At 42.8% G+C, this 26,197-nt stretch overlaps 4 protein-coding genes across 9 annotated transcripts in view; 2 read left to right on the top strand and 2 right to left on the bottom strand.

Moving 5' to 3' along the window:
• The window catches only part of pbx2 (pre-B-cell leukemia homeobox 2), a 65,899-nt gene extending 55,517 nt beyond the window's left edge, over positions 1 to 10,382 (bottom strand). Inside the window, exons 1-8 of one of the 2 annotated variants that reach the window (XR_011917302.1) lie at positions 10,141 to 10,382; positions 9,404 to 9,477; positions 7,371 to 7,615; positions 6,314 to 6,504; positions 6,042 to 6,177; positions 5,564 to 5,705; positions 5,279 to 5,373; positions 3,550 to 4,022 (exon numbers count right to left, since the gene is read on the bottom strand). Coding sequence is in view for 1 of the 2 variants with exons in the window: in XM_072393584.1 (XP_072249685.1) it covers positions 3,942 to 4,022; positions 5,279 to 5,373; positions 5,564 to 5,705; positions 6,042 to 6,177; positions 6,314 to 6,504; positions 7,371 to 7,615; positions 9,404 to 9,477; positions 10,141 to 10,382 (1,206 nt within the window). In the remaining variant the exon portion in view is untranslated. Of the gene's footprint in view, positions 1 to 3,271; positions 4,023 to 5,278; positions 5,374 to 5,563; positions 5,706 to 6,041; positions 6,178 to 6,313; positions 6,505 to 7,370; positions 7,616 to 9,403; positions 9,478 to 10,140 lie in introns of those variants that run through there. The other variant, XM_072393584.1, reaches the window with a different exon arrangement.
• A 77-nt stretch (positions 10,383 to 10,459) lies between these two features.
• Positions 10,460 to 13,807, top strand: LOC140315968 (uncharacterized). 3 transcript variants are annotated; one of them, XM_072393586.1, is made up of 6 exons: positions 10,460 to 10,535; positions 11,262 to 11,359; positions 11,698 to 12,190; positions 12,464 to 12,629; positions 12,854 to 13,083; positions 13,177 to 13,807. In XM_072393586.1, exons 3-6 carry the CDS (start codon positions 11,714 to 11,716, stop codon positions 13,315 to 13,317), a joined length of 1,014 nt encoding a protein of 337 aa, XP_072249687.1. In that variant the 5' UTR covers positions 10,460 to 10,535; positions 11,262 to 11,359; positions 11,698 to 11,713; the 3' UTR covers positions 13,318 to 13,807. The 3 variants fall into 3 exon arrangements, with proteins under 3 accessions (XP_072249687.1, XP_072249688.1, XP_072249686.1); XM_072393587.1 differs by lacking the exon at positions 10,460 to 10,535 and adding an exon at positions 11,030 to 11,173; XM_072393585.1 differs by lacking the exon at positions 10,460 to 10,535 and having other exon boundaries at positions 11,030 to 11,359.
• Positions 13,808 to 16,264: 2,457 nt separating this feature from the next.
• On the top strand, positions 16,265 to 22,818 carry dnase2 (deoxyribonuclease II, lysosomal). The gene is made up of 7 exons (XM_072393624.1): positions 16,265 to 16,368; positions 17,204 to 17,301; positions 17,391 to 17,562; positions 18,394 to 18,496; positions 19,096 to 19,260; positions 21,205 to 21,423; positions 21,609 to 22,818. Exons 1-7 carry the CDS (start codon positions 16,351 to 16,353, stop codon positions 21,977 to 21,979), a joined length of 1,146 nt encoding a protein of 381 aa, XP_072249725.1. The 5' UTR covers positions 16,265 to 16,350; the 3' UTR covers positions 21,980 to 22,818.
• Positions 22,819 to 22,974: 156 nt separating this feature from the next.
• The window catches only part of rgl2 (ral guanine nucleotide dissociation stimulator-like 2), a 36,043-nt gene continuing 32,820 nt past the window's right edge, over positions 22,975 to 26,197 (bottom strand). For all 3 annotated transcript variants that reach the window (XM_072393617.1, XM_072393618.1, XM_072393619.1), the window contains one exon: positions 22,975 to 25,872. In XM_072393617.1, the coding sequence (XP_072249718.1) occupies positions 25,694 to 25,872 (179 nt within the window). In that variant the 3' untranslated portion in view covers positions 22,975 to 25,693. The remainder of the gene's footprint in view (positions 25,873 to 26,197) is intronic.

The following is a 26,197-nucleotide window of genomic DNA, read 5'->3' as shown; positions in this document are numbered from 1 at the left end:
CGCATTTTTTTCTGTTAAACCTGTGGTACTAACCATTTAAATCTGATTTGATGAATTAAACTCAGTTTTTTTCTCATTTCTTTCATAACTTCACACGTCAGCTTCAGATTTTACGTACAAATGCGTGCGTAAAAATGATGCGTAAAATGACAGATCCTGGAATGTGGAAAGTTTAAAATACAGGTTTGCTTTTTTGACCTGTACTTGTAATAGCTGGTAACACACTGTGTATTTTCCGTTCCCGCAGAGAGGAATAAAATCAGAGGGAATTTCTGAGCCATCGTCTTTGAACGCAACGTTTTGCACGATTAAAATAATGTTGATTCACAAATCTTAACAGAGTAAATTTGGAAAAATGTAAGACAATCATAAGTGGTATCTTGTTATGTTATGTCCGTAATTCTTTTCTTTAACTGACTTTACATTTAAACAGGATTTAGTCTCCCAGTAAAGTTGATGAAAGACGACTTGAATACGTCGTACATAAAAGCTCCGTCGCTGAGAGCGCACGAGCCGTTTGTGGGGCATTTAATTTGAATGTTTGCTGTTTAGTTGATTTGTTAATGCCTAAAAACGTGTCCCTTCTGTCCTTTGTGATTGTGCCAAATTAAGAAATGGAATTATCATCAGAGCAACTTTGCTCATCCGAATACTTTTGAGATTTTTTTCTGCTCACTTCATGTCTTTTTGAGCATCCGTGTTGCTTTTCTACAGACTGCGACTCATACCACCTGGTACAGCTGTGCACTAATTTACGGCGAGTGCCAACGCGACTTTATTCACACCACTGGATTTCCGCGAAGTGAGTGTTTTGCATTCACACCTATATGTCACACTAGGACACGCGTGCCATTTGGATCGCTGTCTCGTGCTGGGGCGCAGCATTTGTTCGACCTTTGCTTTTGAAAAGCCTTTGATGTGTTGCAGACCTCCGTGGGAATGCCTTGATGCTGTTACGCACACGTGACAGGCCTTTTAGTTTAACATTTAAAGCCTCGCTCCCAAAATGCAGACCTCGGAACCCTTAGAGGTCCTTCGCAGATGCAAATTAATTAACATTCTTTAACTATATGTGGAGCACGTTATAATTACAATCCTATTTAACCCCACGCGCCACAGGTTTACCACCTTTCTTTCAATTCAGAGAAGTACTGCGTTCATTTGGGTAAAACCTTGACTCCTGCTCCCCCAACAATGCCATGAGCACAAAGAAGAAAGATCTTAAACTCTTGTATGGAAGTAACGTAAGAAAACGTGTATGTTTCCCTGTCTGCGCCTGATCAGACCCCATTCCAGCAATATTTTTTTAAATTTAGAACAGACACAGACCACTGTAATAAATTAATGTTGGGAAGATATTGACAAGGAAAAATATTCAGATCATTCAAGTAAAACAGGTCTCATATCCAGTAAAGGCAGCAGGAAAATAGTCTGATTAAAGGTGCAGAAATAAAATTAGGCTTCACATAAAACCTGTGACTGTTGTGCTTCAGAATTTAACACTTATTTTTAGACAATGAACTGCAACTAAAGACTATTTTCATGATGAGTTAAACTTCTTTAGAGTTAAACATAAAAAAGAATCAGAACATCAATTACAAAATTTTAAAGTAAAGACCTGAAGTCGGAGAAACTGGAATGAAATTTTGTCCATTTTTTTTCTTCTAACAGTCATTTTAAATGCTTTTCCTGCTCAGCTGCTGCACAAGGTCTCTGCTGGCCTCAGAGATCTGGGGCTTTGAGTGCCACCACAGCACATGTGACTGCTTCAATAATCTCCGCTTCTCCATGTCCTTTCCGCTGTCCAGACTCGATCTGGTTGATGAGGCTTGTGTAGGATAATTTTGACCAGCTTCCCCAATCTGTCCAATTATCCGAAACTCCCGCCTCAGCGTCACTTCGGGCAGTCTGGTTGATGCTGTGGTGGCAGTCCTTGTGTCCTGTTCCTTTGCAGTCACAATGGCTGGCGCAGGGTCTCCTCCTGCCGCTTGATCTTTTCCTCCAACGCCCTGATTTCCTCTTCCATCTGCTGCTGTAACTTCGTGTACTGCATTTTCAACTTATTTAACTCAATTGTCCCCTGAGCTACAATCTCAGCCTCAGTTTCTGGTGGCGGCTTTAGAGAGGCCAGATAGGACAGTACCTGCTGCAGATAGTGCTGATATGACTCTGCAGACTCTTCATCCCCCTCGATTTCATCTAATTTCGTCTCCACCAACCTGATGAGGGTGCGTCATGCTTTGCTGGCAAACCCCCCCACAGGTGCGTTACACTTTAGATGCTCACTCAGGGAAATAAGCTCCTTCTCCTCCAGCGTCAGCAGTACTTCGTCCCTTACTTCCTCCATGGTCCTTCTCTGCTCTGTCCGTCTATATTTCTATGCGACCGTGGGTTGAATCAACCATCCTCTGCTACCAAAATATGTAGCGTGGTACAAATGGAAGTTGTCCTCCACTACACACTCGTCTGGGCAGCAAGAACAACCGAGCCCAAACCCCTAATTCTGCATCAGTGGACCTCAGAATCAGCATGTCAGTAACGGGTTTGGGTGTCACCAGTGTGCTGATGACAGGTGAGCTACTGGGAGAGGAAACACCACCTGGGAAAGGACTGAAAACCTACATCTGAACATAACTACAGGTCTAATATTGAGTAGATCTTCCTCATACTACCTAAAGAGCCCGACTTGTCAGAGTATGGAGAAATAATACCTGAGGGTGTCCGGCGGTGTCTGGTGCCAGGACGCTTGTGTGAAACTCTTTAGGTTGGGCTCATCCGACTGGAGGCCAGGTGAACACCTCGGACTCTTTGCTGTGATATTTGATCCCATTCTAAACAGTTTTCGGACACACTGCCATCCAGAGGAGGCTGGAGCCTGTTGTCATACAGGGGGGGGGGGGGGGTGACTGGTCTGCAAAAAACGTTGTGGTGGGTGGGGGGGGGTGTCAAAGTAACATCCATGTGTATACCAGGAAGCTGGCTGTCCAGTCAGCCAATGGATGAGCAGCTACTTTTTTGTGTGAAGTCGATACATGAAACGTGACTAAAGGAGTTAAATCAAGAAAAATCCACAAGAAATGTGAGATTCAACAGAACTGGACTTGGTTGAGCATTTGAAAATGAACACAAATCAACCACATTTCATTCATTGGTGTATTTTGGGCTGTTGTTTGGGATGTAAATGCGTAGCTTCAACATTGCCCCTAAAACGCTTTGAGACCATTTTATTCCAACCTAACGACACAAGAAAAGTGCGGGCTGATCAGCAGCCGCTTGTGAATACAGAGTCTTTATTGTAAAAGAGGTAGAGAGAATACAGATGTTTCACTGTACAGAAAAAAGACAGCACTGTTGATACACTCATTCAAACCATTAATGTGGACTCAGGCACACCTCATTCATTTTATAGGGACACGAAAGCCTGGTACAAAAAAGAAAAGAAAAGGAAACACAACACAGAGAAACAAACACACAAAGTCTTTGGATTTTTCTCTATTGCCCTCTCATTCACTGAAGCACTCTCTCTTTCTGAGCTGTTAAAAAGAAAACCCTAACAATAAAAGCAATAATATTAATAACAATGATATAGTGTGCTAAAAAATAATGATAATGCAATCCCACTCCTCCCAACCACAAACACATCTCCGTGACATGTCAAAGTAGTGGAAACCCCAGTAATAAAACCACACCTGCATGCACACAACACACGCACACATCCACGCCAACATCTGTGCACTCAACCAATCACACGAACGGCGTAATGACCGGCGCTGGGCGGCTCCAAAACAAAAGCAAAACCACAACGTCCATTTCAAACAACCAAACCAACCAAACAATATATAAAACAACTGCAGCCAAGTGGGAAGTGTGGTATCATTCTTTCTGTCTCGTCTGTCGTCAATCTTTCCGTCGCTGTCGTTCTGCGCCAGTGGGCGGGGCCATCAGTCGGAGTTTTCCGAGTGGTCGCTGCGGGGCGAAGCGCCCGACGGGGGCGAGTTTCGACCCTGCCAGTTTCCGTTAGCCTGAAGGATCGAGAGGAGAAGAAAGACAGCAGAAAGACAGTTTTTTCAGGGATTTCTGCCCTTTAATCATCTTTAATCTAAAAAACGGAACCCGAGCAACGACAGCAGCTGCAGAACCTGCTGTTCTCACTCCTTTGGCACTAATAAAAGGACATTAGTGGACAGCTCAAGCAGTCCAACCACAAATTCAGCCACAGAACAACAAGCTAACGATTTGGGGACATGAACACTTGGATGTAAAGTGACCCACAGGAACCGTCTCACCCTGGATTCTGTACAGTTTGTCTTTCAGCTGCTTGGGTAAGTTTAAGTCTTTTTGCTTCTTTGTTCAGATTTTATTTGGGGGTCTAACTCCTCCCAGATCATCCAACTCGTGACGCAACATGTTTACTCTGAAGGTTAAGGAGCTTTTAAGTTTTAAGTCCCCTGATTTCACCTCGTGGCAGCGCTGCGACAGCGAGGAATCGCTCAGAAGTCCCCTTTCTTCCTGACTCCGCCCTTTTCATTCAGTGAATGAGCCGTTCGTACACGTTGCTCCAAAGAAGACAGAGCGGCCATTTTGAATTCAATGAAAAGCTCAGCTGTGACCTTTAACTCAGTTCTGAGTCTTTAAAATGTGCGTTTTGTCTCCAGCTTTGATATCAACTGAAACATTTATTTGACTGGTCTGTTTCTGCTCTATGAAGAAATTTGACCATGAACACATCAGACAATATAATGAAGCTTCAACTCTTCAATGTTGACTAAAAGCAAATAATTGGAGCCTCAGAAACTGTTTTCACGGCATACAGATATTACTGCAATAATCCAGTTTTTCCAAGGTTTACACCGTCTTCAGTACCTGGAACACTAGAGAAAACCAGGGACTGTGAAATACTGGAAAAATCCCAACGTTTTAGTGCTTGCATGGCCTGAAATATACATTTGTGCCCAACAAAATGACACCTGGACACAGCAGATAAATATCGGCCAGTCCCACTGGTTAATAATAACCTATTGAGTCAAATTCTTTCAGCATAGACTTGGTATTAAACACTGTTTCTACACCAAAATCGGTGTGTATATGCAGTGGTTGTGCACACGGTTACCCTCAGCGTGCACTCATACCACCTGGTACCACGTTCCAAACCACTAAAACAGCAGCAAAGGATTGCTGGTTAGCCTTAGAAACCTGAGGATGATGTCAAACTTCTATGTTGATTTTGATATCATGGAATCTGTCGATAGAATCTGGCCACATAAGAGACATGAAATACCTGCACTCCCATTTGGTAGGCGGACTGCTCGCCATTCACAGGTGGAACCCCGAGGAACAGGTCAGTTGAGCCGGACAGCGAGAAGGAGCCCGACCCTGAAGAGAGATCGAAACGGGACGCGAGTTTTATACGTCTGGGATGCTCCACAAGTCTATATAAAGTCTATCATAAATGTGAATCAGCTACTAATGAGGAGAACTCAGCAGAAAGCGTATCAGTGTGACTTCTAAGTGCAGGGCAGTGAGGAGGAGGAGGATGGGCGATGAACTGCCTGGGAGGGAGTACCTGTGGAGTTGGGGGTGTGCGGGGAATCATCGCCCTGTCTGGGCCCCAAAGCCGTCTTCATGGCGTAGAGGCTGGCCTCCTCCTGGAACTTGCCGATGTTTTTCTTATAGCGGATTCTCTTGTTGCCAAACCAGTTGGAAACCTGATGCAACAAATGGTTTAGTTAGACTTTTAAAGAGTAATATGTTTCATACGATGGCATCTTTTTCACGTTTCCATCGGTTTATGATGAAATAAATAAACATTCTGCTACATATCGTCAATTCTGTCGTTTTTTTGGAACAAATTCAGGTTTTAGGAGGTTGTTTTCAAACACAGCAAAGGTTTTACAGCACTGGATATACAGAGAATGCACCCTGGTGTCCAAAGCAAAGTACTGCGCTTCATCAAGGATGGATGGAAACAGTTTGACCCATACATGCGATTAAGCTGGGACGTTCTACGCTGCTCGTTTCTCCAAAGAGCCGTTGTGAATCACCTGAGAGACGGTGATGCCACACTGTTTGGCAAGTTCCTCTTTGGCTTCTTCACTGGGGTACGGGTTGGACAGGTGAGAGTAGAAATACTCGTTCAGCACCTCTGTGGCCTGCTTGCTGAAGTTGCGCCTCTTACGCCTGAAGAGACACAAATTAGTTCAAAATGTGAAAGTAATCAGCATTCAGAGGCCCTCTTTTCATTCCTAATGTTCAGTTCAAACCAGCGGCACCATTTTCTTTCTACACATTACGGATAAAACTCCACATTTCCCACCTGGCATCAAGGAAGCGGGATCTTAGGATCATGACGGCCTCACAAGTGCTTTGCTTGAGCTGTGTCTGGATGGAGCTGAACTTGCGGTGGATGATGGCCACCATGCGCTCGATCTCCCGAGGAGTCACGGGTCGTGTGCGAGACTGCTCCCTCAGCAGGTTCATCACATGGGTGGTGAACTCCGTGCATGCCTGGGCAAAGGGGAGACAAGAGAGCAACAAAAGACAGAACTGAGCAACAAAATGCGTCTTCCTGTGGTTTTATCAGGATTTTTGTTGTGTGCTCTGAAGAAAGCTCCATAAAACAATCAAAACTAACACTGCTGCGGTCAGTTGTCACATACACTGAGACACAGTGTAAAAATGTGTTGAAAATGTGTAAATTTCATGCTTATCACAAGGTGACAGCAACAGGCAGCTTGTCATTACATTAAATGGAGGCGTTTCAAACTTTTATGCATGAAAATGGGACCAGAGCATTGGACCCTAAGGACAGGTGATCTATCCAAAAGATCAAGCATGTTGTATTCTATCTGCAAAGTTGATTAGTGTGCCGTCCTTATTTAGCCACAAGCTGTTGTCCAGCTAATGCTGGAAAGCTTGGACACGGCTGTTATCAATCTAACAGGATCTGCAGGACTGAAAAACTGCAAAATACACGTTAATCAGACAGCTTCCTCCAGCCAAAACAAGCCTGGGTTAGTTTGGTTTATTCATTGCTGCTAAATTAAGCAGGAAAGTGATCCTTGAAGCTGCTGAACGATGTTTAGCTTTGCAGAGCAAGCGTTGCTTAACAGATGTTAACATTTCATTTAATTTAATCAAATAAAAATTCAACAATCTTGTTGCAGATAAAACTGATGTTGAGAGGACTGAAATTCACTTCTGATTACTGATCACAACACGGCTTCAGTCTCTTATGGAGCTTATACTCTGTGAAAGGGCTAAAAGGGTTCTCAGTTTAACATGCCAATGGTTTAGGCTTCTGGACGGCAGCTTCGGGGGGGGGAAGCGTGTACAGGCAAAGTCAGAGCGAGGCTCCTGTTGCGACACGGTACCTGCTCATACTTCTCCAGCTCAGTGTGGTAGATACTGCGAATCTGGCTCAACTTGCTTTTGTAGTCGGAGTGCTCTAGCGAGCTGTCAGGTGACATCCCTCCTGAGCTGGTGGCAGCAGACACGGCAGCAGCAGCCCCACCACCCTTTTCTGGCCCCGCGACACCCTCCGCCAGCAGCATGTTGTCCAGGCGGACCAGCTGAGGGTCCTGAGGCTCCTCCTCCTGGTTGTTTCTCATTGATAGGCCTGTCAATAGAGCAAAACGTGTGTTTAAATTCTGTCGGTGAGATATCCACAGTGTGCTTTTCAATCTGAAGCAGGGGGGGACAGCGGATGGGTGGGGGGGTTATGGTCTGACATCAACTCGTTTATGGCCCTTTTCTCCACCACTGATGTCCATGTTTTTCTCCATCTGCACTGTATTACTGGTAAATAACTTGGACTTAAACCAGTAATATACCAAGAAAAGATTACGTTACGTTAAGCAGTAAGTGGTCAAATAAATCCCTTAATATCCATCCCCTCCTTTAAATCAAAACATCCTAACAACAAAAGATGTTAGGATGGAATAAATGTGTTGAGCTGCATGCTGATTTAAGTTATCTGGTTGACAGATCAGTCATTTCCAACAAGACGCACTCATATTGAGTCGTTTCTAAGGGTCCAAAAGCTTACTTATGCTGTTTTTTGTTCCTTTCTGAATATGTAACCGTGACTCATACAGTGAATGGCAGCTCTTTACAGCGTGGTTGGAACGTTACTTCTGCAGACTGATTCCAGCCTTTGAAATGCTGCGGTTCATCTGCGTTTCCATTTCTGCAGCGATTACACGAGTTTTTGAGGCAGCCAACGAATTATCAACCACTAATGTTGGGCCACAGAGGAACCTGAAATCAATTACTTTGCAAGTTTGGTGTCGGAAGGAGTGCATCTATGACGGCTGATTCCACAGCTGATGTGTCCTCATCATTCATTCTAATTCTTTTTAACATGAAACAAATAGGTCAGCGTGTCGAGCAAATCGAGAGAAAGACACACAGATTCTTACTTCCTCCAGATGGAAGAAAAACAAAGAAACAAACCAACTAAGCACTTATTTCTAAGTTGTACTGACGCGCCTCGTTGTCGTCATGTGGTGAAAATGATGACGTTAGCATCAACATCACTGCAAATCCACCCCATGCTTTGAATCAGGGCATAACAACAGAGAGTAACTGTGAGGCACAGCATATATCTGGCTTTTAAGAGTCCAGTGTGCTGCAGGTACAGAATGTACAGGCATATCCCAACCTATGACAGCAGAGTTGGACATAATCAATGAATGAATTAATTAATCCCATGCTTGTATTCGGGGACAAGGACAGTATTGTCATCAAATGGCCCAGTTGAGCTTTAACTGGAGACTTAGAAGTGTGTGTAAACAAACTAAATGACCAGGAAGTGGACATTATTCAGTATTACATGTAATTTCAAGGTACATTTTTATAATAACGTCACTAAAAATCTATTGATTTTCACCATCCAAGCCCTATTTTTCAAGGTTTTGTTAAAATCAAAGTAGAAAAAGTCAATGTATCCCATAATACTGGCCTACAGGAATCAGCTGAAAGTTGTTCAGTGGAATTACAGTTTAAATCCTGAAAAGTTTCTCGAGCAGCATTACTCTTGATCCTCTTTCCTGCTGAAACAGACTTTTTCTTGTAGTGCACTTGAAAGCAACCTGTAGAAGAATGACTTGCAGCACTGCACTGTAAGAACTGTACTGCAGGTGTGTTTGTTCAGCTGTTATCTGTCACTAACTGTAAAGGAAACAGCCTTTTAGTTAGAAGTTTTTGATTCTGTTGTACCCAGAGTCACTGACAACCAAATTTCTTTTGTGTATACTGAGGCATTCAGCTTGTTTATGGTATAATTGACTTGTGATGACACGATGTCAACACAGTCTAATAAGGCTGTGAGAGCTCACGCAGCACTAAACAATGCGAATGCGTGATATCGCACATATTAAAAGCTGTTTAAAGAGTGTAAACGTACCAGTTTTCTCCTTGATCTCGCACAAAACGCTGAACAATGCAGGCTTCATTCGGTGACAATTGAGTGCGTGTTTCCTGAAGTACATAAAGAAAAGAGCATGATCTGTAGTTAGCAAAAAGCTAAGTGCGTACAGCAATAGCAGCAATATGCAAATTGACCAAAACAAAAACACCAACTAAGTGACGGACCTACTACCTTTAGCAAGGCTAAGTTAGCAACCGTTAGCTTCTGGCTAGCAAAGCGACAAGTAGGCAACTGTTTAGAGGTAAAAATGACTCCACACGGTAGTGTGAATATTTTTGATTGATTTTCCACTGATTTACAATGTAGTCTAACACGAAAGTGTTCTTTTGGTGGCGTTTACATTGTATGAATATGATACCTGCTTGTTGTAGCTTTAGCTAGTTAGCCTAGGTTAACGCAGGCTAGCAAGCTAACAATGGTTGCGTTGACAATCGTAGCAGAAAGAAATGCGTATTTTCTAACAAACAGCAAAGAAACAAACTGCCTTACCCCAACATAATATATCATTCACATGACCATAAATTTCTCTTTAAAAACAATAACTTTATTTTCCCAGTTAGTTAATTAGTTAGCTCTTGGCTAATTAATCCAAACAATAGACTGAAGTTCAGGAAACTTTGACACTGAGAGACAGAGTCAAAACAAGAACCAGCTGGAGTGTTAGTAGCCATAAAATTAAAAAAACCCAAACAAACTTCAAAGTAGTCACTAACTTTGCTTGTGCCTCGTCCAAACTTTGGTCGGTGATGGTCATTATTTGTTGCAGTATGTCACCAATATCTCTGCGGGTCTCATGTCCATTTTCTGTGCCCTCGAGGCCCGACTCTCCTCCATCCGACCGGTGCTGGGAGGGTTGATGAACCGAGTTAAGCGCATGCATCCCGGCGTGGCCACTCACGCCCAGTCCCCGGCCGTTGGATGGCCCATTGCCCGTCAGAGGCTGCTGCTGCAACATCTTCAGCGACGCACAGTGGCGACGACTGCTGCCCAACTGTGCTCACACACACACGCACACACACGCCACATCCTGATCCCAGGCATCGTGCAAAGCGAGGTCCCCTAGCGATTGACGGCTAAAGGTACAAGGCATGCAAACACGGTGCAGCGCGTTCTCATGGTGCACAAGTGGAGTAACTCTGCTGGGTTGAAAGCAACCGCAACAGAACATCTGCGCGCTTTGCATTTTCACAAAGCACAATTATATGTGTGTATGTGTGTATGTGTGTGTGTGTGTGTGCGCATGTGTGTGAGGGGGGAAGATGACAAAGAAATAAGTCAAAAATATGCGCTTTATTTTTACACTACAATGTTAAACCAGGTTACAAGCAGCAACAGAGATGTGATGTTTCGATTCAAGATGGTGCCTCCTTATAAAGTGATCATCTCCATCAGACCGCTTCTCTCACTCGTCTGTCGACTTCTCCTTTTAGCTTCAAGTCAACAGGATGTGTGCCAAAACCACAGAAGTGTCAGTAGAACTGTGTGCCTGTTTCAACACGTTGTAGCTTTGCTCTGACATACTCAAATGCTCAGCAATTAAAGCAGCAGCTGCCCACAGCTGCTCATCCAGCTCGAACTTTTCAAATTGTACAGCTTCTCCCTGGGAGCACAACTGGACAAATCAAGGACTTCTGTCTGCTTTTGGCAGTCATATTTTATGATAGTTTGACAAGTCAGATGTGGGCCAAGTAAATAGGGGTGGGCTGTAGCAAGAGGAACAGGAAGAGAAGAGACAAGGGAGAGAAGGTAACAAGGCAGACAGAGAGGGTGAGAGCTCGTCACGTCGGCGTGTGAAACGCTTCATAGCAGTTTTTTTCTTTTTTTCTACATAAAGATATTGAGAAGACGAGTGACGAGCCAAAAAATGCTGTGCTCAGTGTGTGGAAACTTCAAGAGATGATGTTATGAGGAGATAAAGTCCAGAAGATAAAGGTAAGGGTGAAATTACTGAATTTCTTGTGAGGTGGAGAAAGTAACGTGGGATTGAATCTTTAAAGAGAATTTCTTTGAAATTTTGGCCGTCATTTGGAAATGAGTCACAAATGTTTGTCGTCACATATCTGACAGAAATATTTGTCTTACAGCAGTTGGATTTTCTGACGAAACATCTGCAGCCACCGTGCCTGAACTTGTTAAACTGGTTTTTCTCATTTCTCAAGAGAAAAACACAGCTCAAGTCTTTCCTCTGTTTTAGATATACGTCAAGGTAGTGCTTTTCTCTGAAGTGGGAAATGATTCAACCCCTGCCTCTGTGTTTCTTTCTGTCACAGTTTGACGAATAGATTAATGGACTGCGCAGAGATCAAAGCTGAAATGGCTGCGGAGGAGCTGTTGGAACCTCTTGTCATCACAGAAGACGGAGACATGACTGAATGTGTCACAGCAGCAGAGGCAGCAAGCGGCTCAGATGCCATCGAACAGAGCTGTGGTGAAGAGTCTGCGTTCACAAAGACCGAGAAACGCTCAGGAGAGGAGACGAATCAAGAAGCTGTGGCAAGTAAAATGTGTTTAGAGGAGGAAAAACATCAAACCGCCGTGTTGGAGGGCCATTCGACAGAGAACCAACCAGAGCCTTCAAATGAGAGCAAAAGTGATGGACAGAACAGAGATGATAGTGAAGGGCAGACTCTTAACGTGACAATGAAAGAAGGACCCAGTGACACGGAAGATGACAAGGCTGCTCAAAATGACCATGGAGTGGACGAAAAGAGGTTAGAGCAACAACCTGAAGGGGCCGGGAATCGAGAGGAGGACCCAAAAAAGGTTGGCGAGCGGCTCAGCGCGGTGACTCAGTTAGTAGGTCACACGGTAAACAAAGCACTTGTATGCTGGGTTATTGACTTTACCAACAAAATACTGTCCAAGAAAAACCTTCTCATGGTGGAAAAAAGCAGGTTTTATTTAATTTACCGTGTATGTGGGAGTAAGTAGGAGTGAAGTGAATTCTTTTGCTGTGCCAACAAACACTCTGTGCCACTCACTCAGAAACCTTTCCGCTCCTCCTCCTGTCTCTGCCACCTACCCGCGTTTTCTCAGGCTAACCGGTTAACCCCCGACTTCCCGGAGTCGCTGTACGAGCTGCTGTGCACCCTTCAGGAGGGGCGACGGCTCAATGATCAGCGCTGCTCCTTCAGGCTGGAGGGGGGCCTCAGGAGGAGGAGGTGCCACTCCGAGCCCAACACCACCAAACCAGCTCACAGAGGTGGGGGCCGTCCACGGGTCTCGCAGTGTGATGAAAGCTGCTGCATTTGTTTCCATGACATGATGCTGACGCATGTTAATCATGGCAAAAAATCACGAAACTGCTTGTTTTTTGTGATGACTCAGTTGTGTTTTCAGATTTGAATGTTTCCATGCTGACCAGCGACCATTTGAACTGTGTTGCTACATCCCCACTGAAGCCCCGCTCTCTCCCTTTTCCCCCAGTCATGTTTTCCTCCATGACTTCACTGCAGAAAGAGGAGTTCTTTGAGCTGGTGGCCACTGCACAAGCCCGCCGGATCGATGACCAGAGGGCGCAGCTTGAAAGGTCTCCACCGCCAAAATCAAAAGCCAGAAGTTTCAGAGGAAGCTTAAAACAGCTGTCTTTTGTGAAAAAGCCGGCAGCAGTTCCTGTCCCTAAAGAGGATCTGTATGATATGATTCTGACAACACAAGTAAGCGATCTAAACTTATTTTATCATGACCAAATGTGTTGCTGTTAGGGTCGCTGGAAACGTCTTTTTTCACACTTTCACTTGGACCCACAGGCCCAAGGCAGGCTGGAGGACCAGCGCAGCAGGGCTCCTGGTCCCATGGACGACGAGGACTTCTTCTCCCTGCTCCTGAGGGTTCAAGGGGGGCGCATGGATGAGCAGAGGACGGAGCTGCCATGCTTGCTGCAAACCTGAGAAGGAAAATAAGAAAGTCTTGTAGTATTTTTGCTTCAGTTTTCTTTGTCGAGAGGCCTTTTTCACCCTGATGATGCTTGTTTTGAGGAATTAGGTTCTCTCCTGTGTGTCAGTCAGTGTTAAAATTGTTAAGATTGTAGCAAAAAACGCTAATTTCTCAGCAATAGAGCTTTTAATGTAACTTTAGGGATGTTCCTAACAAAAAGTTTACTTTTTTAAATATTGTTTTCCCTTTCTCGGTAGATCCAGTCAGTAGCTTTCATACTGACACGTTTTACAGAATGTTTGCTGTCTAATGGCTGCAGTGTGTGCACATGTCTTTGATGAAGAGGAGGCAGTCAACTGATCTGTATGGTTTTTATTTTAAAGTAAAGTCAGTGATCAAACACACCAGGGTTGCTGCTGATAATGGCTCCAAGGTTGTGCAGTGCTTAAGTCTATGTGATAATTCTCCTCCAGAATAAACCAAATATGTTGAAAGTAATTTAAATTGATCAGTTTGTGCATTTTTTTCCCCTAGAGTTTAACACATTGTTCTATTATTCTATATTGGATGCATATAAGGATGTTTAAAACCTGCTCTGTTTATCATTAACCAAAATTCCCTCATCAGGACACATTCCCACAGACTTGCGATGTCTTAATAAAACATTACCTTTGCACATAAATCAACCCATTCATCCAGGAACTGAAGAACTGGTAATTTAACACTCAGAGAACAAATAAGGTTCAGATAAAGGTGTTAATATTTCACAGAATGAATGGCCTGGTGTCATCGCAAACTTCCTGAATCTTAGTTTACTCTTCTGAGTTCTTTATGTTGAAAGAGATATCATTGCAAAAGCAAACATGCTTTTTCTAACCCATCAAGAATGTTTTAAATGGTTAGAAACAACAGTTTGGCTGCTATGAAGTCCATTTATTCTTTAGTCCTCAAAGAAAAATGTGAATTAATTTTCATTTATGATGAAAAGTCCATGTAAGTTAACTTATTCTTACAAGTTTTACATATTGGCTGAAGTTGAATGTTAATAACTTTGAGTGTTTACTGCTAAGCAGAACATGGTTGTCACTCATCACAAACTATGATCTAATGATCCACATGTTTAAGGCATAATAGGCTTTTAAAAAGGCTGCAGACAATAATCAAGGACATATTGTGTCAACAGTGACAGGAGGCCGCCTGGAACCCTGTGACCTCCTCTGCTCTGTGTTGCATCCATTTAGCTCAGAGGAAACCTTTCTGAGGAAGTCCTGGTTGATCTGTGCAAGAGAGGTTAGAGGTGACAAGAGGAAGCTGTGTCACTTCCTCAAACAGAGGAGGATTAAAGATGTGTGGCGATATCTCTCTGACCAACACCGACTCGAATGGCATTAGAAACAGACGAAAATATACAAGAAAACATTAAACCAAAGTTGCGAAACAGCCAAACTGGAGCAGGCTGTCCGCTCAGGTTCAAGTTCCACTTTTAAGATGGAAGTATTCTTTTAAAGGTCGGTTTGGTACACTGCATCAGTTTGTTCCTCATTAGGCAGACTATTTTGCAAAGAGCTGATAGCAATCAGGCCAACACGAATTTGCAATTATAATTTACATTTTTTGGTTGGTTAATAGATTTGTCTTAACTGGAAGCCTCTGTAAAGAATGAAAGCTGTCAGGCTGTGGTTAACCTCCACACTGGAAGGTTTTAGTTGCACTTGCTGTTCTGCACAGCTGACTCCACGTTTACGGTGAAATCACTTGAAAGCAGTAAGTGAAAGAGCTCCAGTTTTATTATACAGTGCTGTACAAACATGGCTATACTACCAGGAAAACAGGAAGTAGGTGAAGCATTTTATTTAAACAGCTGCAAAGATAAATATAGATACAGTAAAAAAGTCAAAAACAGAGTTTGTTCAGTTCTAAGCAGCTTTAAAGTGAATCTCTGGTCTGAGCTCCTTTATTCTCCAACACAGCCTGAACCCTCTGAGACAAGCTTTCTGTCATTTCTTTAAGGAGTCTTCAGGAATAGTTCTCCAGGCTTCTTGAAGGACATCCCAAAGCTCTTCTTTGGATGTCGGCTGCCTTTTGTTCCGTTCTCTGTCAGATGATCCCACACTGCTTCAATAATGTTGAGGTCCGGGCTCTGGGGAGGATTCATCCCTCCATAAGACCTGTTGACCTCAGCCTTTTCTCCCTGTTTTCCTCATGACAGCAACTCTTCCATGGAGACCATTTCTCATGAGGCTTCAGTGAATGGTAGATGGATTAAATTAAGGGTTAGATGCATCTCTCAGGTTCTGTCAGGGGATTTTTTCCCCCGTTTCCTGTTTCATATTCAGATACTGCTTTCGATAGTTTTCAGGCCTGCCACTTTTGTCCTCCTCTTGTCAAGTTTCGTCTTTTTTTTTTACCGACACGCTGCACACCATGCTGAGATATGCCAAGTTTTCAACAAATAGCTGTTTGGGAATCACCTTGTTGCTGCAAAAATACAATTTTATGTCTGTAAAACTGTATTATCTTGGGTGTTTTTGCCAGAAAAAAGAAAGAGCTCCAGAAAACACGAAGAGCTACTGCGCAATAGCACTTAAAACAATAGAAGAAAGTCTGGCTGCTTGGAAACAAACTATCAAGAAGTGTGTTGTGGTTCAAGGATTTTTCACAGCGTTAAAATCAATGAGGACACACCCACTAGTGACGTCACGTACCACCTGACTAAACTGGGACTTTTTGAGAAGGTTAAGACAGGATTAAGGAAGCCTCGACCAACTTTAAAACCAGCTAAAACGTTACATGAACCGTGATAAACTGCCTTGTATATTTTAATGTACGTTTATAGGTATAATTTCCTTGTAAAGTAGCGGCTGCCACCGTATATAGTTTTTTTTTCAGTTATTTTTTTTTTCGCGCATTTTTTTGACGTCACAGGCCTATCCCAACGTGGTTGGCCCAGACCAAAACAAGGATGTAGAACAAGACGAAACTTGGGAAGCAGTTACTCTTTAAGATTGAGAAGAGAATTAAAACTCCGTGAGGACATCTGTGAGAACATGCACGCGGAGTTAGAGGTGTGTATACGTGCTTAAATTGAATTTAAGTTTCCATTAGCCCAGTTAATTATTACAGGTAAAATAATGACATGGTTGTGATTTTTATCTACTGTGATTTACTTTGTGTAAATCTGTGATTTACTTTGTGTAAATCCAGTTTAAGCTCAGTTAGTTGGTGACGTTTGTTTCCGCTGGATTCTCTGTTTCAGATCTTTTTTGTATTCAAGCAGAAAAAACTCAGCTTTTTCTCATTCATATTCCTCAGTGTCTCCAGGTGCTTGTACTTAATTTGGGTTGCACCCAGCCCGAGTTGACTCTGTGTTACCACAGTTTTTAATGCTGTTAGTAGCTTACATGTTGTACTTTTTAATGAATACTGTGTTTTATTGAAGTACGCAGTTGATTAATTACATCTGATGCTTCGGTATAAAGTCCAATTTTACCAGTATATGTCAAAAGTATTATTGGTAACTTAATGTATTTTTCCCTTATTATTGTCATTCACATGTCATTGATACCAGGTTTAATCAACACATGCATTCAGATGTCAGATTAACAATAATAATGAAGTGTAAATGAATCTTTCATGTCAGCCTGAAAAATGTGTTCGTCTTCTGTAAAACAAGCTTTGGGGGTATTTGCTGCTCGTGCTTTTTTCAGACTTTTACTTCATTTGAAGACGAAAGCTTCTACACTGTCGGTTATATTGGTAATTAAAGGTCTGAGGGCATTAAAAAAAACAAATTCAGCAACTCATTGTTAGATATTCTCCTCTTGTGTAATTTACCAGCCGCACAGAATGGACGGCACTACTCCCTGCTGTAATAAAGGGACGTTTCTTTGTTGCTCCCAGATGCTGCTGTTTGTGTCCCTGATGGTTGCCTGTGTGCCACTGGGGGGCAACACTTCACCGATCAGCTGCTACAACGACCAAGGAGCTGCTGTTGATTGGTAAACACCCTTTTATGCATCACTACCATGCATGTGTTAGCTCCTAGTTCTCACATTTACGCCATCCTGCCGGTTTCTCTGTAAATTAGGTTCTTTATGTACAAGCTGCCAAAAGAAGATCGCAGCAAATCTCCCACAAGGGGTGAGATGTATTTACTGCTGGAGAAAGGGAGTGAAGGATGGACCGAGGGGAAAACGACGGTGAACGACACTAAGGGAGCTCTGGGCCGGACAGTCGGACAGATGTATTCACAAGCAAAGGTGTGTTTCCATCTCTGGTCGGCCTCAAAACAGATACTGAATCCCCAAAAGTTTGTATTTGGTGTCGTTTACTGAGAGTTTTGGATGGATTATTATACTTGAAAGATATTGATTTGATGTCCTTTATTTTATAAATGAATATAAACTGTTTTTATACACATTTATTGGCCCTTTTGGTCAAACCTGAGAGTCTGAAGGAGTTAATTTTGAACTATCTAAAGGTTTTCAGTGGCATTGAGGACTTGTTTCTGAACACTCCAGCTCTTCCTCGTTCAAACGTTAGTTTTTGTTGCTTCCTGCCTTAAACTTTCTCTTTACTGAGGCATTTTGTCATTTTTTCATTCCCATTACACATTGAATGTGTCCAACAGCGAAAAAGACCCACTTTGTGTTGTAATTATTGCCAGTAATGCGTCCTCAAACATGACTTATTATAAAATGGGAATAAACTTTTCTAGGTGTTTGTTTTAGGTTTCGGTGCATAAATGATAGTTTAATGTCCGTTATACACCAGCTGTGCACATCAAAGCTCCTCCTGTGATCCGAAAAAGCCATCTAAATATATTCTGGACTGCTTCTGCTTTCTGGCTGCAGTCATAAGACTTTTTATGACACACACTGAAACAGTTTTTGTAAAGACATTGAACTTATTTGTGGGTCAGAAAAAGAAACTCAGCAAAAAGTGAAAATTTACTTCTGCTTTTTGTTTAAATTAATTTGTCTTTGCTGCAAGTAAGTAACCCCCCCAGTGCTGTTTCTTTTAATCTGAGCCCAGGCAGAAACGCTCCTTTTAATGTCAGTGTTTTAAAGAAAACTCTGTCCTTTTTGCAGAAATCAGAGGTGGCTTACATCCTTTACAATGACCAGAGGCCAGCGGAGGAGGCTGGAGACAGATGGGACAGTAACAGCAGCGGCAGTGGGGGGCACACGAAAGGTGAGCAGGCCAGTCTTGGTTAATACATGAAAAAGGTCAAATGCACGCATCACTATTTGGATTTCTTGAATAAACTCTGCCTGTGGAAATGTGGAGCTACAAATAAAGAGCTGCTAGTTCGGATATTGAAGCGTGGAGGAGAGCAATAACGGGTCAGAGGTCCTGCAGGTGGAAAGCAGCACATTTCTGTGCTCACTGCACTGAAAACTCACCTAAAATAATGGGGTTGAGTAATTATGTGTGCTTCAGAAATGAAAATGTGAAAAGACATGCTGACGTAACCCTTTAGTTGAGGAGAAAGCCGTGGAAAAGTGTTTCTTTGCATTTATTTAGGGCAATGATAATAAAATCAATGTTTCTTTTTAATAAATGGGAACAGAGCAGAAGATTCAAGAGGTAAGGATGAAAAGGCTCGTGTTTGTGTGTCATACAAAGGCCCAACCTCAGTTAAAACCTTTTCTATTGGCCCCCATGGACTCGCATGCTTTTATCTTATTTAAAGTGTGGAAATGAATGAGCTCAGCTGTTTTTTTTCTTTTCTTTTCATTTGAAGATGAAACATTTTTGTTTTTGACTCCTTTCATAATTCTGCACCCCAGGTGTTGTGCTGCTGGATAAGAATCAGGGCTTTTGGTTGGTCCACAGCACCCCTCACTTCCCCCCTGTGCGACAGGAAGGGCAGTTTTATTACCCCAGCAGTGGTCGGAATAATGGGCAGAACTTCATCTGCGTAACTTACCCGCTCGACCGTTTCCAGACCATCGGTAAGTCTGCAGTCATGCCATGTGGCCTCTTAGAGATGTTTAAGTTAAATCAGCGTATAGAAGCTGCAAGGAGAAGGTTCAAACAGCCACTGAAGTTTAATATTTCTTACATTTTTCAGTCGAAATATACTTTCTGCAGAAATAAATTTAAAAATAACTTATTTTCAGTGTAGGAGGTATGACTCAGTATTAAAAATCCTGCCCTCTGTAATGTTTGGGTTCCCCATCTGCTCCTCAGTGTAAAACTAAATCAAACAATTCAGATGTAATTAAAGCTCACATTCCAGACTTTAATTTAAAGTCACTTTCCTACATTTCAGCTCCACCGTGTAGAAATCCCCCCTCATTTCAGGGCTCCGTCATGTTTGGAACAATTGGCTTCCAGGTGTTTGTGATCACTCAGGTGTGTTTCATTGCTGCATCAGTGCAGGCAGAAGCTACCTTGGAGTCTGTAGTTGTTCAACGTGAGGAGAGAAGCTGTTATAAGGCCAATAAAAGTATAAAATCATTAAAGACAGAGGTCATATTTTAGGATTACCAAAACCAACTGTCTGAAAGATCACAAAGAGCAAAGAATGCAGTGGTGAGCTCTGTAATCACGAAGGGGAGACCGCCACTGCTGACAGAAGAATCTTCCCTATCGTAAAGAAAAAAAGCCCAAATACCTGTCCAACAGATCAGAACCAGAACCAGAAGGCAGGTGTGTCTTTGTCAGAGACGACTGTCCGCAGAAGACTTCATGAACAGAAACACAGAGGCCACACTGCTACATGCTAACCGCTAGTTAGCCACAGACACAGGATGGACACGTTACAGTTTGCCTGAAAGTCCGTAAAGGTGCTGCAGAGTTCTGGAAAAAGGTGTTCTGGACAGACCAGACCAAGATGAGCCTGTATCAGAGTGATGGTGAGAAGAAAGTGTGGCGTAACCCAAAAGGAAAGATCCAAAGCATGGCTGGACAATGAATCCTGAGCTGGATAGAAACATCTGATCTGCTCAAGTTCCAGGAAATGCCTCCAAACTCATTGAATAGAGCTTTGTTTTGCACTGAGGAGCAGAGGAAAATGTTACTTTGCCCCTTTACTCCTGATGCCTGACCGGATAACAGATTTTAGACGTACTGAACTGTTTGTGATTGGTTTTTATTATCATGTGCTGGAGGCGCTGAGTCATTTTGTCCTGGAATTATTGTCTTGTCATTAATAATCCAGTCAGGTGTTTACAAGGACAACAACATAATCAAGGTAAATGGGTGTCGTCTCCATGTCACTTGACTGCTGTTCTCTGGCACACCCAGCAGTTGGCACAGTTGCTATGGCAGAGCCCAGGGTAATGTGATTAGACCGGGGTATGTAACCATAGAGATAAGGGCCTTCACACTGCGGCAGGGATTTGTTTAATCACATCTTTGTCCTTCCCAGCTGAGATGCTGAGAGTGTCTGGGGGTGACATGGACAGGGAGTGTATAAGTGTTTGGTTAAACAGCAGAGGGTGATGAAAGCTCGGTTCATTTTCCAGCATGAATACAGAAAGACTGAGGTTCTTACCTGTGTCTTGTCAATCAGAGAATCCAAATAACTGGCTGCAGATGATGCAACATGATGGTGTGTGAGGAATCTGTTGCAACATTTCACTCATAACCACGACCTCATGATGCCGCAAGATAGAAAGAAAAGGATCACCAAAGAGATCAGGAGCTGAGTCTCATAAGAGGATAAAATGCATTTTTATGGGTTTATATTGGAGAAGATAAAGTGTAAAAGACAAAAATGGTTAACAGCAAGGTCTGAAACTCGCTATAAGACTGAAGTTATGTGACTGTTCTTTACACCAGTGTCACCCGCTCACCTCTGATCATTTACTGTATGAAACAAATGAAGTGATTCAGCTTCCCGAGCGCCCTTAGCAGTGTTTGACTTGAACTAAATTTGTTTCGCACCACAGGAGAGCAGCTGCAGATCAATCAGCCGAAGGTGTATGACTGCGATGTCCCGGAGTCCTTGGCGGCCCTGGTGCCAGCGCTGGCTGCAGTCTGTGGGAGAAAACATCTGTCCAGTCAGATCTTTCCACATTTAAAAGCCGTGTCCAATCGCAGCGTGACGCTGACCTCAAAGCTCGGGACCAACTTCATCAGCTTTGCCAAAGGAGCCTCGTTTAACAATGGTACAACTTTAAAGAGATAAAAGTTTGAATGAGCTGATCTGCTGTAAATGGTCCGATGTAAGTGTGCCAAGTGTTGGTGCTTTTTTAACTTCCTTCTCTGTGAACAAACCTGCAGTCTTAATTATTTAGCAGCACATTTTACAGTGAAGGGCCAGCCAAATAACGTCCTCTTTCTGCTTCATCAGACCTGTATCACTCGTGGGTGGCCCCCGCCCTCCAGTCGGACCTGCTGGTCCAGTTCTGGGTTCGTTCCACAGGCATCCTCCCCTCGAACTGCTCCCTGGGCTGGAAGGTCTTGGACATCACGCTGATTAACCCAGGGCAGACGTTTACCTTCAAGGCCAGCCAGGATCACTCCAAGTGGGCAGTCAGCCCCAGTGCGGCCAGGGGGGGGGCGGGAGGAGGCTGGGTGTGTGTGGGGGACATAAACCGGAACAAGGCCGAAGAGAAGCGGGGCGGAGGCACCGTGTGTCTGCAAGATCCGGTGGTGTGGAAGGCTTACCGGGCGGCGGCGCTGCAGTGTGAGGCGTGTGGAGGAGGAACTGTCACGTGTTGACACTGAAGAAGACTGATGGTGCTGTAAAAAACGAAGCTTCCTCAGTACATGTTCCACATGCTTCTGACTCCATGTCGCTTCATGGAGATCAAATTCTGACCATAAAAAGAATAATTTCATGGGGTTTGCAGCATTCAGAAGTTGTTTCACACGTGATTGTGTGAAGGACTGTTTTTAAATTTTACAGCCACATTCCCCACTATTCGAACCAGTGAAAAGAAGAAAAAAAAAGGTCCCTGTGCTTACATTAAGCCCCTGAAACATTTGACCTGTTAGTTTGCATATTCAGTACGACTCTGGCAGTCACCATTGGCCATTTTATCGTTGGTAATTAGCGCACTCAGTGCAGTGCAGAGGAGGATGAGTAGATGACTGTGACAGGAAGCTTGGTGTATTATCAGAAATACGATGTTCGTTTTAAAAGCACGAAAACCCCACAAGTGCCACTTAAAAAGGTAAGTGTCGGTTCAAGTGTTTTCCCAGCCACTGGGCAGTGTTTTAACTGAAGCTGGATGAGGGCTGGGAGGCTCTCAGGGAGTGTCGAGCCTTTCTGGTTGAAAAGGAAATGGATTTGATAGAAGTTTCAATTGTGTGAATAGTGTGGGATTAATTGCACTTTGGAACATTTCACACATGATAAATTATAGAGACAGACAACATTAAGGTGTGACGAATGCTTTAATACTTGAATGTGTTATCAAATTGGTTTGAACCAGTTTCTGTGCACTTTTCTCACTTTGTGATGTTCCTTCCACTTATATTCAGTCTGACCTTGGTTTTGCTTGGAGATGAAGATGCTGGTTATCTCATATGTGAATAAAAAAAGACTACAACAGAGATCAGTTGTCACTGATGTAAAATATATTCGCTTTCTTTTGAAATGTCAGTCTTCAGTTGACACGTAAAGACAACTTCAATGAAATATGAAGCAGCATTGAAACATCTCTTTGTATTGAACATGGTTTTTATCAGCAAGTCGTCCAAAAGCAACAAAGTTCATATAAAAGTAACTTTATTACCACAAAAATAGGGCATCCTGTATGTAGTGCATAAATAGATTAGAGGTGAAACTACACAGTACTGGAGGTGGCTGCAGCACATCCATGTGTTCTAAATATATTTTAATGCAAACATGAGAAATGTAAGCACCCGGAAGAGAAAGGCACTAAAACAGTCAGTTGCACAGCGCTATGCTCCAACACGTCATCTATTATTACCCAGAATCCTCTCCCTGGTCCCATAATGCTCACGCTTCAGCCAATCACGAGGCCTCATCAGCTCTGAGCACTGAGTGTAGTAACCAGAGGTCACAAGACTTATTTCAAAGAGGTTGTGTGTTTTAAATTTTGCACTGAAACAGACACATTTGCTTAAAACATGAGATCGAAACGAAGGCTTTATGTTCTCTGCACACATGTTCAGCTGCATCCTGCTGAGCTCATGGAAAATATAGATTAAGTTTAGCTTATGCTCTGTTGAAGAGTTCCGACCTGGAAAGTCTTAAACCTAAAAAACATTTTTTTAAACCTTTATTTGGTATTATAATGATGAGCTGAAGCAAAGCCATGCGTTTTTTGTTTTTTTTAAAGTGCTTGAAGTTGTTTTAAAGCTGCAATAATCAATTTCTGTCCCCTTGATTTCAGACATTCTGTCAGCCCACGTTATGGCGCTCAGATGCCTGCATACACATCAGCAGAGATATACAAGCCTTTGCTCACTTTGTGGAATAAGTCCCGTCACTTTTCTCGTAGTTTTAGTTCGGTCTCCTGCAGCTCTTCTGAACAACATCTGGTTCAGCAAGGCGCAGAAAAAAGGGCTGAAAATCAGACAACTGAGCAGTCGGCAGAGGCTACATACTTGTAGTTGAAGGCTATCTCCCTGCTAATTACTCAAGCATCTAACCATTCCTCATCTAAGGCTATCTGCTTGACTTAGCTTATCACTTGCTACATCTGTAGCTGGCTTTGCTCAGGATTTTCGACAGAATGCATCCGAGTCACTCTCCTTGTTTTGCAAAACATTCAACAATCACGAAAACTGGAAGTTTAATAATACAATTAAATATAATCTCAAAAGCTGTGGGTCTCGGCAGGGATATTCGTCATCTTCTGATGAATCTGGACCACTGACATTATCATCTGATGTTCTTTTGTTTATCTCTACACCCAGAAAATTAAAAAAACCAAAGCCTGAAGGCTTATAAAAGCCTGGTCATGCTTCAAAGTGGGATTTCTCAGTGAAATTAAGATGACAAGGACCCCAGTGGATGTTCTGCCTGTACACAAGAAGGCTGCACTAACAGTCTAAGTTTTTCACTGTGCATAGATGAAACGTTATATATAGTATAGAATAGAATCAGCTGTGAGCCCAAATCATGTTATATTAAAATGATTTGGTGGCGCATTTCTTTTGCCTCTTTATCACAGTTTTTAAAAGGCTTTATCCAGTTTGAACCCTTCATAACGCTGGTAAAACATTTGACTCGTGAACCTTGGGATCAGGATTACAATTAGCCACCTATAAAAATGTCAATAGAAGCTTAATCTGAACATATTGGAAGTCTCTTTTTGTACAAATTTAATTTGTTACTATTACTCTAAAGTTCCTTGCTAACTTGCTAACGTCTGACCCTCATTCACAGTATTAATGGGAGAAGCTAAAATAGCCTATTTAGTTTGTGGTTTGTGAAACGTGGCATCAGTGATTTTTACAGAAAAAACACACATTTATGTTTCGGATTCCAGTTATCCTTATGAACTGCGATGCATTTAGCTTTCTTCTTCTGTTCTGATGTGTTTGTACCTGTTGTAAAACAGTGTTTTCTGTTTGTTTCATCATGGTAAAACAGTCTAGTTTTGCCATTTGGTGAGAGTAACCGAGTGCTGTGACGTCTGCAGTGACATCACACGCATTCCCTCTATAGCCAGCAACAAGTCTAGCCTCTGCAGACTGCGAGTAGTCCTAATTTTCCCCCTTTACTGTGCTGCTGTGCAGAGTTGGCTTCGGTTCTCTGGCAGCTCACAAAGGCAGCGACCCCCTTTCACAATGCAACTGAACAAATTATTTAAGGTTAATGTAAAACATTGATTAATGCAGCTTTACGCTTATGCTGTCTGTGATGGATGTCTGCTTGACAAAAAGCTCAAATCATTCACATTGTGTACATGTGCTGTGTTAAATCTTGCAGGTATTTGATGTTTTCTTTTTCTTAATGAATCAGTTCTAAGACATGGACGTAGAGCTCCTTGCCAGCGTAAACATAACACTGACATAAGAATATATAAATAAATACAAAACATGTATATTCCTCATTGACATGCTTCAGTGTTTTGCTACACAAATGCATCCGTTACTTTTCGATCTTATTCTTTCAGTGGAAATGAAGAGAAAAAAAACATCAAGTGCTACCTGACGGGGACTTGAGAGCCAGCACCAGAAGCACTCGAATGCCTCCAAGGCTCTTCCTCTAGGTATTAAATCAGCGATGCATACTGTTCAAAAATGGGAACCTGTTCCCCAGTGGCAGATGGCTTCGGTGAAGATGGCAGGTGAGAAATGTGCGGCATGCCTTTCGGTGTGAAGTAGACTTGTTCGTGGTGTTTTTGCAGGGCAGACTTGGTCGGAGAGTGGGAGGAAGGCGAGTGTAGATTTTTGTTTGCACAGAGAAGGCCATTTGAGCCGATCCTGTCTCTGCCAGTGTGGATGAAGTTCAAGTCAAAATAAAGTCCGGACCAGTCTCCTCCCCTTGGCCTTGATCCGAGGAAAAGTGGCGCTCGTCTCTGTGCTGATTGGCTGGGAGCCGAGTGGAGTGTTTCCTTTCCTTTTCAACAGGAAGTCGACGCTAGATGAGGTCATGGCGTAGAACACGTTTCCCGTGGCAGGGATGATGAGTTCTGCGTTAGGAGAAGAAGAGAAACACATTAACTCATCATAATTCAGTCTCAAAAGCAGCTGCGCTGACAGGAGTGGTTTAAAGCTGACAATGTGATCAGTCTTCGTTGTTCAGTGCATTAGATTTTTAAAATAAGTGAATTAAGAGGTTTTTTTTTCTTGTTTTCTGTCTTTTCTACAAACATCTGAGGGAAGATGGACCAATCAGCCACAGCATTACAGATCTGGACAAGAGAAAGGCTGGTGGCACGTGTCATAGTAACATCCACATGAAAGACCTTTAGTCCAGAGAGACACATAAAGGTGATAATTCCAGACAGCTAATAT

This window comes from Leuresthes tenuis, unplaced genomic scaffold (assembly GCF_036924035.1).
Source record: "Leuresthes tenuis unplaced genomic scaffold, fLeuTen1.0.hap1 SCAF_10, whole genome shotgun sequence".
Classification (NCBI taxonomy): domain Eukaryota; kingdom Metazoa; phylum Chordata; class Actinopteri; order Atheriniformes; family Atherinopsidae; genus Leuresthes; species Leuresthes tenuis.
This window is presented reverse-complemented; position numbering and strand designations above follow the sequence as displayed.

Excerpts from the sequence above, each read along its gene's own strand:
- LOC140315968 (XM_072393586.1), top strand. The coding sequence starts at position 11,714 with ATGGACTGCGCAGAGATCAAAGCTGAAATGGCTGCGGAGGAGCTGTTG. Across the intron at positions 12,630-12,853 it reads CACCAAACCAGCTCACAGAG|TCATGTTTTCCTCCATGACT; the intron begins GTGGGGGCCGTC and ends CTTTTCCCCCAG. Across the intron at positions 13,084-13,176 it reads ATATGATTCTGACAACACAA|GCCCAAGGCAGGCTGGAGGA; the intron begins GTAAGCGATCTA and ends TTGGACCCACAG.
- dnase2 (XM_072393624.1), top strand. Across the intron at positions 17,302-17,390 it reads CAAGGAGCTGCTGTTGATTG|GTTCTTTATGTACAAGCTGC; the intron begins GTAAACACCCTT and ends TCTGTAAATTAG. Across the intron at positions 18,497-19,095 it reads CAGTGGGGGGCACACGAAAG|GTGTTGTGCTGCTGGATAAG; the intron begins GTGAGCAGGCCA and ends TCTGCACCCCAG.